At 46.5% G+C, this 17,717-nt stretch overlaps 7 protein-coding genes across 7 annotated transcripts; 4 read left to right on the plus strand and 3 right to left on the minus strand.

The window, feature by feature from the left end:
• Positions 1-1,810: 1,810 nt before the first annotated feature.
• N7518_009282 (SANT/Myb-like DNA-binding domain-containing protein) lies at positions 1,811-2,966 on the plus strand (the record flags this gene model as incomplete). Its single annotated transcript, XM_057190209.1, has 4 exons — positions 1,811-1,901; positions 1,971-2,038; positions 2,097-2,197; positions 2,261-2,966. 4 exons carry the CDS (start codon positions 1,811-1,813, stop codon positions 2,964-2,966), a joined length of 966 nt encoding a protein of 321 aa, XP_057037865.1.
• A 1,301-nt stretch (positions 2,967-4,267) lies between these two features.
• N7518_009283 (uncharacterized protein) lies at positions 4,268-5,280 on the plus strand (the record flags this gene model as incomplete). Its single annotated transcript, XM_057190210.1, has 4 exons — positions 4,268-4,304; positions 4,331-4,549; positions 4,839-4,963; positions 5,032-5,280. The coding sequence occupies 4 exons, from the start codon at positions 4,268-4,270 to the stop codon at positions 5,278-5,280; spliced, it is 630 nt and encodes a 209-aa protein (XP_057037866.1).
• Positions 5,281-6,271: 991 nt separating this feature from the next.
• Positions 6,272-6,574, minus strand: N7518_009284 (uncharacterized protein; the record flags this gene model as incomplete). Its single annotated transcript, XM_057190211.1, has 1 exon — positions 6,272-6,574. One exon carries the CDS (start codon positions 6,572-6,574, stop codon positions 6,272-6,274), a length of 303 nt encoding a protein of 100 aa, XP_057037867.1.
• Positions 6,575-7,708: 1,134 nt separating this feature from the next.
• N7518_009285 (MDR family MFS transporter) lies at positions 7,709-9,688 on the plus strand (the record flags this gene model as incomplete). Its single annotated transcript, XM_057190212.1, has 5 exons — positions 7,709-7,921; positions 7,995-8,417; positions 8,497-8,888; positions 8,954-9,304; positions 9,382-9,688. The coding sequence occupies 5 exons, from the start codon at positions 7,709-7,711 to the stop codon at positions 9,686-9,688; spliced, it is 1,686 nt and encodes a 561-aa protein (XP_057037868.1).
• A 1,415-nt stretch (positions 9,689-11,103) lies between these two features.
• Positions 11,104-12,930, minus strand: N7518_009286 (GMC family oxidoreductase; the record flags this gene model as incomplete). The annotated part of the gene is made up of 3 exons (XM_057190213.1): positions 11,104-12,074; positions 12,127-12,840; positions 12,900-12,930. Coding segments are annotated over 3 exons (1,716 nt in total), but the record flags the coding sequence as incomplete, so codon positions are not given.
• Positions 12,931-13,857: 927 nt separating this feature from the next.
• Positions 13,858-15,280, plus strand: N7518_009287 (uncharacterized protein; the record flags this gene model as incomplete). The annotated part of the gene is made up of 5 exons (XM_057190214.1): positions 13,858-13,992; positions 14,061-14,287; positions 14,344-14,483; positions 14,542-14,750; positions 14,834-15,280. 5 exons carry the CDS (start codon positions 13,858-13,860, stop codon positions 15,278-15,280), a joined length of 1,158 nt encoding a protein of 385 aa, XP_057037870.1.
• A 347-nt stretch (positions 15,281-15,627) lies between these two features.
• Positions 15,628-17,180, minus strand: N7518_009288 (purple acid phosphatase family protein; the record flags this gene model as incomplete). The annotated part of the gene is made up of 2 exons (XM_057190215.1): positions 15,628-16,991; positions 17,048-17,180. 2 exons carry the CDS (start codon positions 17,178-17,180, stop codon positions 15,628-15,630), a joined length of 1,497 nt encoding a protein of 498 aa, XP_057037871.1.
• Positions 17,181-17,717: the final 537 nt, after the last annotated feature.

The following is a 17,717-nucleotide window of genomic DNA, read 5'->3' on the forward strand; positions in this document are numbered from 1 at the left end:
TCCTTGGAAATGAGATCCGGTGAGTGGTTGACAATTTCCGAACTTGTTTGAGGGTGCTATTCTCCTGTCAATCATAGGAACTTCGAATCAAATGACAGACACATTACCTTTGCCAACAGCCGTTTACTCATCCGAATAAAGACGAATAACTGAAGTATAGCAATCCAAAAAGTAAAAGTTTCAAACATTATTTTTGTTCCAGTACAGGATCGGATTTTTCTGGAAGCGGGTGATCAGAGAAGAGTCGAATGTAGGCTGTAGTTTAAAAGAGCTGTATGTATGGACCATTTGTGGTAGGAGAGATATAAAGCTGGAAAAATCAGCCTTATTAAGAGCCGATTTACTTTGTCTTTCGCGGATCCCATAGCTAAACACAACTCACTGATGCACCTTGCTTGGCTCCCATCGAGAATGATAAATGGCAAGTAAGGTGGGGTGGCACAAGCTGGAGACTTTATGTATGTTAGCAGAGCAGTTAATTTATTCGTATCACTCAAGTGGCCCGTCAACCCAGCTTGCGTATTTAGTGTGCGAAAGTAGTGTAGATCAAACCTCAATAAGTATCACATGAGGACCTAAGTATGTTTGATTATAGGATTATAGTGGTGTGATTTTACTATCATCTATCTTCATCCTTTCAATGACAAGTCCTTCTCCGATACTAGTTTTTAACAAATAAAGAGATCATATAGCAATGATAGCAGCATATATTTTCGCTATGCAAAGGTTGTCCATGGTATAAAAAGAGTACTTTCGGTCCAATATCGTGAGCCACCTCAACCCTTTCAGCGACTCAGATGATAAGAGGACAAATCTAGCTGCCATGCGGTGATACTCTTCCCACCCTTTGCCAAAGTTATTGTGGGGCATCTTCTCCTCTTTTGAATCCGCGATGGAAAAGTCACCATAACCGCGAGGATAAAATATCCGATTGCCATAGATAATCGCCTTGAGCATCTCATACAACGGCTACCACCTTGGCCCAAATGAGTTCACAGCAGCAATATATGAGCAAGATCGCACCAGAATAAGAGGGATGCTGAATCCAGACGTACATCCTTTATGATTAATACCATTGTTGGAAGACTCCACGAGAAGGTCATGGTTCAAGGAGGCGGACGAGATATAGATGGTATTTTCCGAGTATGGAAATAGAGTAAACGAACCATGGATCATACCGACACTGCAAATTTTATATCCATAGCCTGTCAAGAAAGGAGGCACTTTCCCACCTAAATTGGGCGGTTGAAAGGCGCTCTTCATCAAATATGAAGTCTGGAAGACAGAAAGCGCCAGAAGATAGAAAAGGATATTCAACATTTTAGGATAATTGAAGAATAATAGTCAGAGGCCGTTACCATTTGCTCAGGATCGTAATGACCATACCGAAATCTTTGTGAGCAAACGACCCACAGTACGAGAGACCAGGCAAAGCGCAAGCATTCCTCATGATTTATTTGTATGTTCACATGACTAGCATTTTCTCGGAGAAATTGCGGTGTGATTTTTCGCAGTGCAAGCATTATAAAAATATGACGAGAGGGAAGAAAACAGACTAGGCTCCAGGCTGGCTACAAATGCAAGTCAATCATTGGTAGAGATAGATGTAAGGAGATAATTACCGCCGAATAGCGGAGATAAAGTTCGAAGCTACATGATAAATATGTAGCTACTAGCAAGGGATACTCCAGAAGCACAATGTATATATATCTGGTGTATGTTTTCACACTCTTTCTTCGCCGGAAATAGGGACATTTAGAAATTTCAGTATCGGCTTTACGAAAATAGCCGCCAAGTCATCAAATTAACCATGTGGTATGATGCATTCGGCCTAGATAGCATTTCGGATCTCATCTATGGTCAACCTTCAAACTGTCTAGTGACAATGCGCAGTTCAGAACGTGCGTGCTATTGGTGTTTCATTTGCAATCACCTTGTAGATCTATCTGTACTTACTAACAATCCAGTAGAGTGTGCCAAGCGATGGAAGCAATTTCTAGATCCGCAGCTGAATCATATCGAATGGACAGAGGAGGAGGTTTGTTCGACTTTTCCTTCGGAAACAGAGGTTAAAATATTGCTAAAACAACAGAAAGGACCGTCGTTTGGTAGAATATGTGGCCGTGAAAGGACGAAGTTGGAAGGAGATCCAGATAGAAAAATTTCCTTCCCGATCCCGGAACTCGATCAAGAATCAGTCAGTCTCCTTGTGACCGAATGCAAACTTCATTACCGGCTAACAGGCTACTCTCAACGGCAGATATACCATCCTCACTCGACGAGAGAGCAGGCTAGGAAATGGCGGAACCAAGAAGGTTGAACAGCACCAGGGCCAATCAACAGCTACAGAAACTGTATGTCCGACCGACTTATGGCCCAACGACGAAGACGGTCAAATGGATAGGGACGACAATAATAAAGAGGAGAACAAAGCGAGCAGAGAGAAAGAAATCGAGCGGCTGGCCCTATGTGATTCCCACAAGCGCCAGAGCATAGCCAGCTCCAGTTGCAACTCTAAGCTCGAGACCCCGGACAACGCTTATATATGTAATGACCCAGATAAAGTGGCATGGGAAGACATCCCATTCGAAGTCTCCGGCTCTACGTGGGACCCAACGATTCCCTGGGTTGGGGATGCCACCGCGGTCTCGCCCGACTTTCTCCAGGGGCTTAGCTTCAACACATCGGAGACCGCTACGCAAGGTCTATATTCCAATCTTCTGCACTTGCCACAGACCGAAATAGCTGGATTCTCGAGACAAGACATTGTAGGGATGGCAGGCTTCGAGCCGCAGCAACCAGCCAATGTGCCGCCCCTCGGCATCGAGAAGCAGACGATGGCGCGGTCAATTCCCTGTTGCAAATTGCATGTTCTGGTGGATCAAGATTTCAGTTTGTGCGGGAATAAGGCCATAAGAGATGCAGATAAAATAAGTAGCAATATTATCAGCTATGGAGTTTTGTGACAGTGAGAGACCGAGGGAGCCATAGGCCCATCTGAGCTCTCTCGTCCCTGCGTATCTTCTCCATGAATCACGCGTGTACGGCAGGTTTTAGATGCCATCGCGCCAACCGAGTTTTTGCCAGGCAAAAATTAGTAATAAATTAATAATCCACACCGTCATTTGGTGCTGTGCACTGCCATAGTTAGTTAGCTAATTATGATCAGCCCTATAGTATTATTAAATGATCTGATCACCTGATCTATCAAACATGAAGCTATTCAGAGATTACCTAATCTGTCGAAGTCACATGATTCCCCCCCCCTTTTTTTCCCGTACTTTATTCTTCCATATGAACCTACTATTTTCAACCACCCATTGCTCTATGAATATCGCTCTAATTAATATTTAAAAAAAAGTATAATACTTAGAATTAAATGCTCTTTCTTATGGAATTAATTTTATATTTCGAAAAAAAAAATTGGACTAGGTGATCTCTGAATAGCTTCATATTTGATCGATCAGGCGATCAGGTGATTTTCGATTTTCGACTTAATAGGTCTACGGAGTATATAAATCTTCATTTCACGAATGCCACCGTCTTCTTCTTTCCCCTCTTCTCCATTATTTTCCTTTCCCCTATTGTATCCCTTTCCTAAACTCTTCATGCGTACCTACGTGCTTACCTCACTACCAAACCCTGCCCACGTGATTCGATATTTAACTCATCCAACTCTTACTAGTGAAACCTCTTCTTACTTCTCTCACCATTCCAATTCTAATACCCTTTCACCCGAGCCTTTGGCACCTAAACATTCCGAATCCGCCGATCATTTTTCCTCATATCGGCTGGCTCTCAAAAGGGAGATGCTCAGCCAGGTTTGATGCCACGGCGCACATAATCTGCGTAAAGAGATGAGATTTGGGTTCCCAGTAAGCGGCACCTTCCTGGCAATGGAAATTCTCTACTAACTCTATAAGTACCGATCTCTTCGAATGGGATAGGACCAAGGCATGTCCATCTATCGAGCAGCCGTTCAAACCCCAATTCTACAGTCTTCTCGCCGTTCATCGTCTTCTACAAATTCTTTACCGGCAGCTCATACCGTGGCAGCTTCTTCGTCAGGGTCTAGCTGGCATTGCATAATTTGCCCAAACTCCAGGACGACCCTCTCAATGTTATCCTAAAAACCCGCAAATTCCTTTCTCAAGATGATCTACACCTATTACGGGACCGTGTGCGCTCGGCGTCCGGGTGTTCATAAGTGTGTTCATTGTGATTCTCTTCAAGAACCGCTCAGATATTAAAGATTCCTGGCTCCATGATGGATTTGCAGACAGTTTCAGTTGCTTACGCCTACGGTACGATATCCTCCAGGATGTGTCAGATGGCAATTCCTTCTTTGTGACGGGTTTCAACGTCTCAACAGGGAACCAAATCCGCAGGATAGGCACGAGGGTATCAACATGTGCACAACAAGCTATTGTTGAGGGATTCCAGTATCTCTGGGATAAAGAATTGCTATCCCAAAGTGTCTCTATCCTATGGAGGACAGAGTATGATAATGCCACCCTAGCTGGCGTCTCCAGCACAGCCTTATGCCTCCGTTTGCTTTCAGATAGGACATGTCTTCTGTGACGATCTGAGGAGGATCGTACTTGCCAAATGGGGCAGGAGCGGTCACGTCCTCGTACTTGCCAAACGAGGCAGGAACGACTATGCCCTTGCACCTTCCCAAGAAGACGAACGAGAATTAAGCGAGACAAACGCAAGGGTATAAGAAGGGAAGAACGCGCACTCAGATAGTTTCTCTTTTTCCTTTTCTTCTTTGTACTTAGAATTTGATTGGAATTGCACTCTTTTCTTCTGAATCGAATTGGCTCGTAACATTCCAGTTTGTTTCCAGAACTTCGAGACGCCGTTATGCTCCCCAGCTGCCCTTAACGAAGATCATCGCGGTCCACCAAAGACGGATGTTACAGGGTTTCGTCTCAAAGGTGGATTTCTTTTACCACCAGATGTGAGAAAATGCCAGATTCTTTGTGATCCGCCAGAGACACCTGCTGGCTCTGCAACGTTCCCTAGTAGGGAGTGGGCTACTGCGGGGCTGAGGAGGAGACCACTCCCTCGCCTCAACAGTGGGTTCTCGAGGAGAAGCTCACCGAGGATTTCCAAAGCATCACTAACTGTGAACTTGAGTTGGGTGGTGGACCTTCCTTCGCCGTGTTCAAGTACCTCTGCTACAGTGCGATAGATAGTAGCAAGAAGGCATTCATAAGAATTTACTTTCAGATTTCCAACCCCGGAACAGAGTTCCAGCTCCCCCGGCTTCGATAACAACAGGCAGCTCCACCCCGTCAGTATTTAGAGCTAGAAGCTTTGAAGGATCTCAGTGAATAACACTGTAATGTGGTCCCAGCTCTCCTCGCCTATAAAGAAGGAAAGCAAGGTACGGACGGCATATTTCCTGCTATGGGAGTAGTAAGACAGCAGGTACCTACAATCTGTATGTAAACTACTAATAAAATTAAATCCCTTTTATCATATCATTATTAACTGCTTAAGCAACCGCTTGAGAAACCGCTTGAGAAACTGCTTGAGCAACTACTCTAGTAACCGCTTGAGCAACCACTTTAGCAACCACTTTAGCAACCACTTTAGCAACCGCTTAACTAACTAACCACTTAAGCAACTGCTCTAGTAACTGCTTTAATAACTGCTTTAGTAACTAGCCTATAGCACGTAATAGAAATTATCGTCTAGCCAGATTAGGCCTAGTCTATATTTATTCTACCGGTTAGATTATTCTACCAAAGTTAGCCGATTACTTCTTCACCGCATTGATTCTAATGATTTTAGAATAGGAGAAAAGAACGTTCACGTGACATGCACACGAGGTTATGGCATTGGCCCATCATATCTGTAAATGTTCTCTCCTGGCTTAATTTGAGTGATTCGGCTAAACTAATCATCCGTATGCTCGTACAAAATTCCACCCTCTTTGCTGGGTCTTGAAAGGGTTCATCGTTCCATTTCACTGTCAATGAGAGGGAATATATCTACCAAATGGGTAGCAAAAAAAACAGAAACATACAACAGTGAGGATTCGCTGGTGGTCACCCACCCAACTACTAACTCACCGGCGTGTGGCTTAAGTACGGCTGAGCGGACGGGAAGCCCTGTTTTCCACACCCTATGGTCGTATGTATCAGGTTTTGTAGGAGAGAGAAATTTGTAGCTTAATAATTTAGGAATTGCAATCAATCCCTGGGATTTCACCGCTATGAAGGAACTGTCCAGCCGCGAGACGGTGTGTTTTGGTGAGAAGCTACGCCTCGGCCGAAGACTTGCTGAGCATAAAGATGGTTGCACCCAATTGTTGACTGAGCACGATCGCAGCTTGGCCAACATCACTGGCAGCATCGTGAATGAGTACAGATTCCCCGGACTGGAGAGCAGCAAGACTGGTCAGGGCGTAGTAGGCTGCTATGAAAGGCGGTGGAAGTGCAGCAGCTTCTGCCTCTCCCACGCTATGCTGGTATAAAGCGCCTGTGCTTTTTTTTGGTGAAGATTCCCTGGGCAATTCCTGCCACACGGTCTCGTTGAAATACCTGGACAACGTGGCGGACATGGTCATCTGTCCACTCTTCCGTATCCATTCCAAAATCAAGGAGGATATAGCTCGACCGACTCGCTCCCTGTTAGGATATTATGGTGCTTTAGCATTGAAACGCTCCTATGGGATAATGCTCCAGGTATCTCGAGCCGAAGTGCACAGCTCCCGTAGCTTAGACGGGCTGCTGGCGTCTCCACCCACCGACAGGCCATGCCAATAATGGTAATCGGACATAGTCCTTGTCTCAGGTTTAGGCATGTCGCATCGAGCCACATCGGGTCTAAAGTCTATTGTCATTGTTCGTTCTTTCTAGGTTAATTGCTTGAATCGCACCCTGCTTCTCGTGGAATAGGTATGAACGTCTATGGTGAATATTATAATCCTATCTGTCATACTCATTATCTCTATATACGGAACCTTGAAGACCTCTCCAATTTTCGGGGCATCATTATCCCGCGGTTGCACCTTGTTGAGGCTCGAAACCTTTCTATTGGGTACCTAGTACTGTGTACCTAGGTATATCGGCTGGGAAACTTCCAGTTTAGGTAAATCGATGGCCAAGACTACGCCATTTTAGCTATAGTATTCTTTATCGGATGGTAATTACGCCGACATTCATTAAAAACCCGCAGTTATACTACCCCGTGGCGGTCAAGCTAAACTTTAAAGGGGCGACAAGGATGTTTATGGTCAGACTAAGTCTCACTCGTTCAGCCAATCCGGTCGCTCTTCTCCAATATTTTTTTAGTAGTGGTAGAAATTGGTCCTTGTCTTTCGATTACTCCATGTTATATGTGCAGGTGTAGTGTAATCTGTACACCCCGTAGCGACGATCGGTGGGACTTAGCTTTCGGCTGCTCCCGCTACGACAATCTAGAGTTCCTAAATTGATCCCATGCGTCAGTTTTAGACTAGAGCCTTGCAACCAATCAAAGCTCCCCATTCAAATTCAATCTACTACCCCTGCTCCTGCTCCTGCTTGTTTCTTTTTCTCTTTGTGGTGGATTTATAAGCCGCAGCTGCTCTGATTATAAATCCAATCCCTAGTAATGATGTACAGAATACATAGGAAAGGTTCCTGTTCGCTGTTTTTACCATGAGAATTTGTATTTTACCTATTTGACTGTGATAACTATCACCTCTCCTGTCATGGCTGCCCCTAACGACCACATCTTTGAAAAGCCTCCCTTCAACGCTGTTGACAGTAGTGATAGCTCGCCAGCTCCAGATTTCAAAGTGTCTGAAAGTCCAGTGGACGCAAGCAATGAAGCTGAGGCTGCACCGGAGCCGCAACTCCCAGGCCCTTTCCAGTTCGCTTTGGTGACTTTTTCGTTGTGCCTAATCATTTTTGTCATCACTTTGGTGGGTAACAATGCTTACGTGCATATATCTTATCCTATACGAGCCATAAACTAACCTAATATTCCTCATTTAGGACAGTACCGTCCTGGCCACAGCAGTCCCCGTGATTTCGGACCAGTTCAATTCCATCAAAGATATTGGCTGGTACAGTAGTGTCTATTTCATGACCACATCCATCACGCAGTTGCTGTATGGAAAGCTCTACACTTGGTATCACATTCAATATGTCTACACAGTGGCCATGCTATTTTTCTTGGCTGGCTCGGCCATTTGCGGCGCAGCTCCAAACTCCCCAGCCCTGATTGTCGGCCGTGCTGTGGCAGGAATTGGATGTTCGGGTTTACTGGTTGGCACCTTTTCTCTCGTGCCATTCATTGCCCATCCGACAAAGGCACCTTTGTTTATGGGATTGATCGGTGGTACAATGGGCATTGGATATGCCACTGGGCCGCTGATTGGTGGCGCATTCACCGAGCATGTCACCTGGCGATGGAATGTGAGTTACATCGATTACTTTCCCCTGTGAGAATTAAACCTGCTTTGTAATCTAGGCTAACCCGGCTTCAATGGTCTAGTTTTACATCAATCTTCCGATTGGTGCGTTCAGCTATGTCATTTTCCTGCTATTTGTGCACCCACCCAAGCCTCAAGCGCAGCCTCATTCTCTAGTTGAATTCCTCAAGGGATTCGACTTTATCGGTCTCATTACCCTGATTGGAAGCGTCGTCTGTCTCCTTCTCGCGCTGCAATGGGGTGGGGCCACATATGCCTGGGACAGTGGCAGAATCATCGCTCTACTCGTTCTTTTTATTCTGTTGGGAATTATATTCGTCGGTCTGGAGCTCTGGCAGGGAGACAAGAGTATGCTGCCTGGACGTGTGCTAAAACAACGTAGTGTCGCCGCCGTTTGCCTCTTCTGCTTTTGCTCTAGTGGTGCCTCGTTCTTGCTGCTCTATTACATTCCAATGTATGTCTTATCCCATTTCATGTCTTACATGCCGTGACAGAGCCGACTCGCTAATGAATCTATAGTTGGTTCCAAGGAGCTCTAGGGACGAGTCCATTCGGCGCTGGTGTGGACACCCTTCCTCTTGTCATTGCTAATGCCCTATCCTCGCTGTTTGGCGGTATTCTAATCGGAGTGGTCGGACGCATTTGGCCATTCCTCATTTTTGGTTCGACATTTATCTCCCTCGGGGCAGGTCTGTTCACCACATTTACGATCGACATCGGCACGGGAAAATGGATTGGGTACCAAATCCTCTTCGGCCTTGGCATGGGTGTATGTGCTCAAACGCCGGTTATGGTCGCCCAGAATGTGCTTGATTTGGTGGATATTCCTATTGGATCGGGTATTGTGATGTTTACTCAGACCATGGCAGGGTAAGTGTTGCTAGAAATCCATCCAACCGGAAGGGGGAAATGGATAAAGCCATAAATTACTGACATGTTATTGATAGTGCAATCTTTACTGGTGTTGCTCAATCCCTCTTCATCAATCGCCTAGACCAAAACATTGCCAAAACAGATATCCCCAGTATCGACACTAGTCAAATCATGACCGGAGGTGTCACGACTCTGACCAACGGGTTACACGGGGCAGACAAGATCGCCGTCCTCGACGCTTTCAATAAGGCAATGGTAGATATGTGGTTGTTGCCATTGGCTTTGTGTTGCATTAGTATTATTGGTGCCCTGATCGTCGAGCGACGCAAAATTCGGGGACGGGAGAAGGAGACTAAGGAGTCAGCGTCCGCCCCGGTATAGGTTTCAGCCTTGGCATAGTGTACTGTATCATACTTTTGACTTGAGATTGGTTTTGGATAGTCATTGATGGTTTAGAATCGAAAGAAAGAAATTTGACTTCATGAAAATTCTTATTCCTGGATAACAAGGGATGAAGCCAATATAGATTATCAACTGCTACGTAGTTCTTTCCTGATCAACGGGCAAAACCAAAGTTAATAAAATACTATAGGACTAACGCGAGATATACAATGAAAAGGTTCCAAGGTTGTAATACATTAATTTGATGTTGCGTCTTAGGACTGGTTATATCCTCCCATATTGACATCTCATGATAATTTCTTTCCAATGTCTCACGCCTTGGGGGTTTGAGAGGAGAAGAATAGTCGAGATGTGAAGAGGGACGAAGGCTCATGGATGTGGGCTATTTACATAAATTTCATGATATTCATGCACGGATCAATTTTGACACATAGATTGAAGCGCCTCGATGAGGATCACAATATCAAGAAAGTCAAGATGCTCGATAATTTTAAAGAATTCCCAGGTGGATTGATGCCGGATAACAAGAATAGTCGGTCGCTTATGCGGCCTTGTCGTGTCTTTTTCCAGATAAGCTTTCCCCTTTCAGGTTTCATAGCTAGACGGCGGAAAAAGGTGGGAGTGTAAACCATAGGGCAGACCTTTCTATGTATAATTATGTAGGGATATAATGCAAAAATGGCACATTATACCACTCTAAATGCACCACGCCTCGCCAATTTAGAAACTCCTTGAGTTTCAAAGCATCTGCTCTCCGACGATCCTTCAGTTTTACGGGCTTGATGTGCAAACGCGTAGACTTACTACTTACAGAATTGATCATCGGGCCACGTACATACAATACCTAGGTACTGTGACAAGGCAGATCTGATATTGATGGAAAGAGTCCATTCGACTAAAAAATTAAAGTCAGAGGAAAAAGGAAGAAGAAGAGAAAAAATGACAGAGAGACCGATCCAAACAAAAGCTATGTCGCAAACTTATCTGATCGATCTTCTGCTATGTATCTCCCCACGGTATGATCTGGTATGTATTTAAGGCGCCCCACTATATATTACAACAATAGGGTTATAATTATACTTATCTTTAAGTTTAACGGCACAGAAAGCTACCATAAAGTCAAAATACTACTATTTATAATATACCTTCGTATTGCCGTAAAAGTTGGTAGCATAGATTATTGAAGGAAAATAGTTCCTCAATGACATCGAACGGAGTTGATCAACATGCTACGTGATCCCCTGATTACAATGAGTCATATTATACGTGTATTTCTATGTAACTATTCCCTAACTATTCTGAGGATCGAGGAAAAACAATGTCAATTATATGTACCGTTTATATAAGAACACCACATACAATACGCAATTTGCATTGCGTTAGAGCCTACTCACACTGCTGGGTGTTTTTGGATCCAAATAAAGGTTATACTCCCTCGCCAACTTCTCTGCACAAATTGCACCAGTGACATACGCAACGGCCTGCACATGCGCATTTACTAACACCGGCACAACCGACATATCCGCCACACGCAAATTCTCAATACCTATCACCTTGAAATCCGGATCCACAACCGCGTCCACGTCATCCTTCATGCCCATCTTCACTGTTCCTGTCATGTGCCAGCTCGAAGAAATATTCTGCCGCCAGTACTCGAGCAAATCCTCGTCCGACTCACCCTTGGGCATTGCCAGCTCAGCCACGTTGTCCTTGGTATAGGATTCGTGCTTGGCGACACGGAATGAGTCGCGCAAGGCCTCGATCGCGAGTCGGCGATCGAATGGGTGGGCCAGGAACTTGGGGTTGAAAGAGAGCGGAGAGTCTGGATCTGACGACTGCAATGTGACTTCTCCGCGAGTCTGTGCGTTGAACAAGAAGACAAGTAGACAGGAGTAATTCAACGCCTCGTCCGGGAAATCTGGGATGACCCAATGAACGGGGAAATGGGTGAGGACCTCGTAGTGCGGCACAGTTTCCTGTAGAAGATACTTTTGTTCGTCTGCAGGGAGGGCCTTGAATTCCGACGAGGAAGTGAGCTGATCGGTCAGCTTGAACCAGCCAATGCCCAACTCGCAGGCAAATTTCGCCCAAGGTCCTGTCCCGTCTTCTTCCCATTGCTTCTGTGCGGTTTCCATGGCGGCTTTATCGCCATAAAAGGCCTTTCGGTCTGTGCTGGTTTCTGTACGAGTGTTGACCATCGGGACGAAGCAATGGTCGCGAAGCCCCTGGCCAATGGCGGGTGCATCGTGAACGACGGGGATTTTGTATTGCTGGAGTTGGGCGGCGGGGCCAATGCCTGAGTGCATCAGGATGCGAGGGTCGTTTAGCGAGCCGGCGGATAGGATGACTTCCTCTGTAGCGTAGTCTGTTCAGAATTATTAATATCTGGGTCACTCGCAGCGGAAGTAGGTTTTCACATTTATTTCCATTTGATTCAACGCCCACAGCCTTTTTCCCCTCGAGGAGGACACGCTGCACAGGGGCTCCAGTAACAATTGTCAAATTATCCAGTCTCTCCTTGACCAGATCCCCCGCTGTAGAGCGCAAGCCCTTATGCGCCGAGCTAATCAGCACCGACATCCCAATCGGATTCCCGGAATTATGATCTGGGTTCAATGGAAATCCAGCCTGCTCGAAGACATCCAAGAGGTCTGTTAAATCCCGTTCCCACTCCCGCGCAAAGCCCACATGCAACGGGCCCTCGCCTCCATGATTCTCCGTCTTCGGATCCACGTATTTTTTATCTATGCCCTCCGGAATCTCACCATGGAATGTCTCCAGATCCTTGAACTTTTGCTGCACACCTGTCCACGCAAAAGCGTCATCGCCAACAATTCTCGCCCACTCCTGGTAATCATCGCGTGCGCCGATAGTGTACACGCCGAAATTGATGGAGCTTGACCCGCCCATGCACAGGCCGCGACTATAGTCGATCTCACGGTTGTTGCAGTCCGCCTGCGGAGCAGTCTTGAATCCCCAGTTCATTGACTGGTCCTGGAAGGTCAGCCATCGCTGGCCGTCGACGCGAAGGTTGCGATCATCTTTGTTGTCACCTGCTTCGATGAGGAGGACACGGGGTCTTGCGGTGGAATTGGCGAGGCCGGCGGCGAGGGCGCAGCCGGACGGACCACCTGCAAGATGGATTAGGGATAAGGGCCAACGAAGTTAGGGCACAATGAAGATCACTCACTCCCGACGATGATAAAGTCAAAGGTGGACATATTGCACTTTGTGAAACGATGTGGATATCAACTGGGAGTGAACCATGGAAATCACCAGAACGTAGGTACCAAAATTTGGAAATTTAGAAATTTGTGTTCAATTATTGGGAGGAAACGAAGAATAAATACGTGATTTCGGAGAACAGCGGAGAACAATAGGGGGAGAGGGGGCCCTATTCCCAATGTGGTTATTCAAGGAATTCTTGAAGCCCTATATCACATCCTGGACAAGCTGTTTCATGAATTGGCCAATGATACCCTTGGTAGTTGGCTCGTAACCACGGATATCCCCACAGCGCGTGTAACGGGTTCCGAAATCTTTCCGAAGGCTGAGCCGTGGGTCGGGACATTATGGCGAGCTCGACCTTACGGAGCAGCCCCACCGCCCCACCTAGATTTGAGTTTGATCGGCTCCATACGGGACGGGCTGGGGTATACTTTTTGAGTTCAACTCCCCCTTTCGGCTTCTACTTCTAAACCTTACTAATTTATATCATAGGCAAGTGTCAGTCTACCGGCTTGCATAGCCTTGTAATTTTCTACGCATCGCTGGGGTGTAATCCTCAATCTCGTAATTCCCTCGTGTCAGCCTCCCGCCCGTGTCGGACTCACGGACCGTCGGCCACGCACCAATTACAGATCTACCCCTCTTAGCGGGGTGGATTTTATGGAGCCGGTGGGACCACGCAAATTTACAAAATTACAAAACTTACATGGATGATCCTCCAGCGGTTGGCTATTCGCACTATGCGATTAGCCTGGCAAGCTAGTTGCGTAAGTTTATAGTGTAAATCCCGACTCCGTATATTCTGGAGATTCTAAGCGGGTCGGTCTGGCTGGGGCCTTTCTTTATAATTCCCTCCAACTCCCGCTTTCATCTTCCGTTATTTTGTCCTCTGGCTTGCTGACAACTGACGACTCACAAGAATGGCCGGTAACGCCGAAGCATGGACTTTGTTGTCCTTGGCTTTGATCATAATATTAGTCCGTGTCGGGGTACGATGGAAGCTCGTCGGACCAGCCGATTTCCAACTTGATGATTATCTCATGCCATTGGCGGGAGTACGTTGCTTCACCTGTCCTGTAAACACCATTGAAAGAATTAGAATTAACATAATGGTTTTTGACAGGTTCTCTTTGTACTTGAAACAGTAGCAGCGTACCTCGTCGGTGCCAAATACCAGGGCCTTACTAACGGTTACATGACATCTGAAGCTCGAGCAGCTCTCGACCCCAATTCGACTGAATGGGCTCACCGTGTTGCTGGCTCCAAGACCCAAATTGTTGGATGGTCATTTTACACAGCTATTCTCTGGCTGGTTAAATTCAGCTTGGCAGTCTTCTACTCTCGATTGACGTGCGCTTCACATACCACCTTGGATATAACGAACCAATGCGCTAAGCATATCACAGGACTGGCCTCCAACATCTTCCTACCAGAGTTCGACTGGGGTATGTCCTTCTAATTGTGACATACCTCGCAGCAGCGTTGTCGATCCTGCTGTCATGTCAGCCCTTCCATGCATTTTGGCAGATCTACCCCGACCCCGGCAGTGAGTTACACCACAATCAGATATAATCCATAGTCTTCTTACCTTAATATATTTACAGAATTCTGTCAGCCAGCCAACTCCCCCGTTTATGTTTTCGTCGTCGTGATACTCAACATTACCACGGACATCTACCTTCTCTCAATCCCCCTTCCTCTTCTCTGGACTGTCAACATCAATCTGAAACGAAAGATCCCTCTTATGGCTCTCTTTTCCGGCGCTACATTCGTCATGATAGCGGGAATTATTCGGGCGGTTACAATTATGAAGGTACGTCCCATGCAATAATAGGATACCCACGCAGGAACACACACACCTGTGATTTACGCATATATCTGACAGATGCACTATAGTCCAGCCCCGACGGCGCTGAAACCGGCTCCAAATGGGCCTGTCGTGAAACTTTCGTCTCAATCGTTGTCTCTAACCTGCCCATCATTCAACCACTTATCCGCAAGGGCTTCAGGAAGATGGGTCTCTCCCACGTCTTCAGTTCCTCAGATAAAACGTCGGGACAGCCATACCAGCTCTCCAGCCGAGGTTTAAAGAGCTTGACAACCCGCGGCGAAGGCGACACCAAAAAGAGTAAAATGAACGCTGCCGCGCCAACGCATATGCAGACCTCCGCGTGGGGAAGCGATGAGCACATCCTCGCTCCGTCTGAGCCTTCCTCCAAGGATATCACAGTTGTCTCCGAGACTGTCGTGCATAGTGAGCCATGGGGCTTCCAGGAGGCATCTGGGGCGGGTTGTTCGACGACGCCCCCGAAGGAGTGGAATAGTCAGCTATCGCATCGATGAGAGCCACATATACGACATGGGCTGTACTTTTATAATTGGTTACATTAGATCCTTGATGCATATATGGTCATATGAGGCAAGGCGTATGTAAATAATTGATGGGATGGATTTTTGTGCGTATTAGATGGCATTGGAAATATTGGGGTTCTTTTCTTTATTTATTTCTTTATATGGTAATTTTCTTATAGAAATGCACTCTTTTTCTTCTCTACAGTACTAGGTCTTCATACTGCGTATATTTCTTGTGCTAAAAAATCTTAAAACAGAAATCCACTTTCTATTTCACTATCACATCGTCCCACGCCATATGTCATAAGTAAATAGCCTGTATCATTCCCAAACTTCCATTACTGGTCCACAAAATCCGTCGCATGTTCCTTGTACAAAGTACTAGAATCCAAGATCTCTCCAGTAGAGGATCTCACAAAATCAACTTGCAAGTGCTGCTCATCCAAAAACCTAAGCGTACTGTAGCTATAGTCATCCGCATATGCAAACTCCGTATAAGCAGGCTTACTGCCAACAGAGCTCAGACCCTCAACATTACCGGGACCTCCAGCAACGATATACATGGGGGCCTTGGGGTCCTCCATACCATTGGGATCGGCAGTACCATTGACCACAGGTATAAACCGCTGCGAGTTGTGCACATGGCCAAAAATACCGATGTCAACGCCGTACTGGTAAAACAGGCCCTCAAACGCCTCTTGGCAGGGACTGCAGACGTTCGACGATCCACCGGTTGAGTACCAAGGCCTGTGCCCGGCGACGATTAGCCAAGGCGTGACGGACCGGTCGACGGAAGCGAGATCGGCCTTGAGGAACTCGATCTGTTGATTCGCAGTGCCAAATGGCCCGCCGTTCAGCTTGGCGGAGCCACCTTGGCCGCTTGGTGCATTGGGGAAATCCGTTTCGGTGTCGATCATCACAACGTGGGCCATGCCGTATTCGAAGGAATACCAAAAGGGTGGGTTGGAAAGGCTGCGGGCCGTTCGGGCCAGGGTTTGGGCGGTTGGGTTGGATGACGAGGAAATAAAAGACTGCGGCATGGTTTTCTCGTACCGGTGCATGAACTCAGTGAAGTTGTTCTGGCCTTTTGGGCAGAGGCCGTTCAAGTATGGAATCTCTGAGCAGTCTGCTTCGTGGTTTCCCGGGCTGGCCATGTAGAGCTTGCGGCCCGCGATTGGTGCTAGTTGGTCGTAGAATTGTTCGATAATGGACTCGTAGGCTTCTTTGCCGTCGAGCAGGTTTGCGAATTTAAGATACCAGTCGTCGGCGTAAGCGAAATCGCCTGGGTGGATGACAAGCTCGTAGTCGTCTATTGTTTCCGCGAGGCGACCGATTGTGGTGTGGTTTAATTCTGGCTCGATGACTGGAATAGTGTCCTTTTTTGTGCTTCTTTTGCTTGTGAAGCCGTCTTTGCCGTAGACACCTAGATCAATGATCACGTCCATGTTGAAGGCAGTTCTGTCGCCGGGCGTGCGAGGGCTGAGAAAATGGCCTATGGTCGAGTTGGTGGAGTCGATCTTATAGTAGTAGGTTGTCGCGGGGGTCAGGCCTGTTAAGACTGCAACATTTGACCACGTCCGGGAGGGATCGTAGGTGGTCGACGAGGATGAGCAAGCTTTGGTATTCAGGTTGCTTTCTGACAAGCCATAATTCACACAACTTTGATTCAGCTGTTCATAGGTGTTCCAACCAACCGATACAGCTAGAGATGAATAAGTCAGTCCTCTTCAAACCCGCCATATCTCCCAGGCTTCTTACCATTAGGTCCATAGACTGTCAATCGTTGCTGGAATGGTGTTGTCAAGTCCTTCGGGATCTCGGGATAATTGACACCAGCAAAGGCGCAGCTAGCCACAAAGGGCAGCAATTTGAGGGACAGAATTCCCCCCATGACCAAATAATGTTGTTATAATTGAGTCCTAGAATCTGAAGTCTCAAAACTGCATCACAAAGATTATATGATTCAGCTCTATATATACTTTCGTGTCTCGGCGCAGATACCATAAGCATAACATATTTGCATACGATGGAATGCAATTAGGGCCAATCATGTCTGCACGTCGCTCACTCTGCAGATCGTTATTATGCATTGTCACCTTAACCCACAGCGCTGTAGGATTAGTGTAGATATACGGAGTAATAGAGAGCGAAAATTCGGAGATCGACCAACTTTCGGCAACGGGTGGTTTTATATCGGAGGAGGTTTATTGGCCGACCTGGCTTAGTGTGCACGTGTACAAACGTGATAGATCAGTTGGGTTTCCGGGGAATGTAGTTAAATTAGTTAATTTGCGCATGTGATTGCTTATACTTTTGATGAAATGTATACCTGTTTCTTCGCCTTGGAAATTTATGCACATATAGGGAGCACGAAAAGAAGGAAGAGGAAGAGTGATAGATAGAAACCGACAATGATAGTGATCACTGG

The sequence above is a fragment of the Penicillium psychrosexuale genome, assembly GCF_028828465.1.
Source record: "Penicillium psychrosexuale strain IBT 29551 chromosome Unknown utg000005l, whole genome shotgun sequence".
In the NCBI taxonomy this organism is placed as follows: domain Eukaryota; kingdom Fungi; phylum Ascomycota; class Eurotiomycetes; order Eurotiales; family Aspergillaceae; genus Penicillium; species Penicillium psychrosexuale.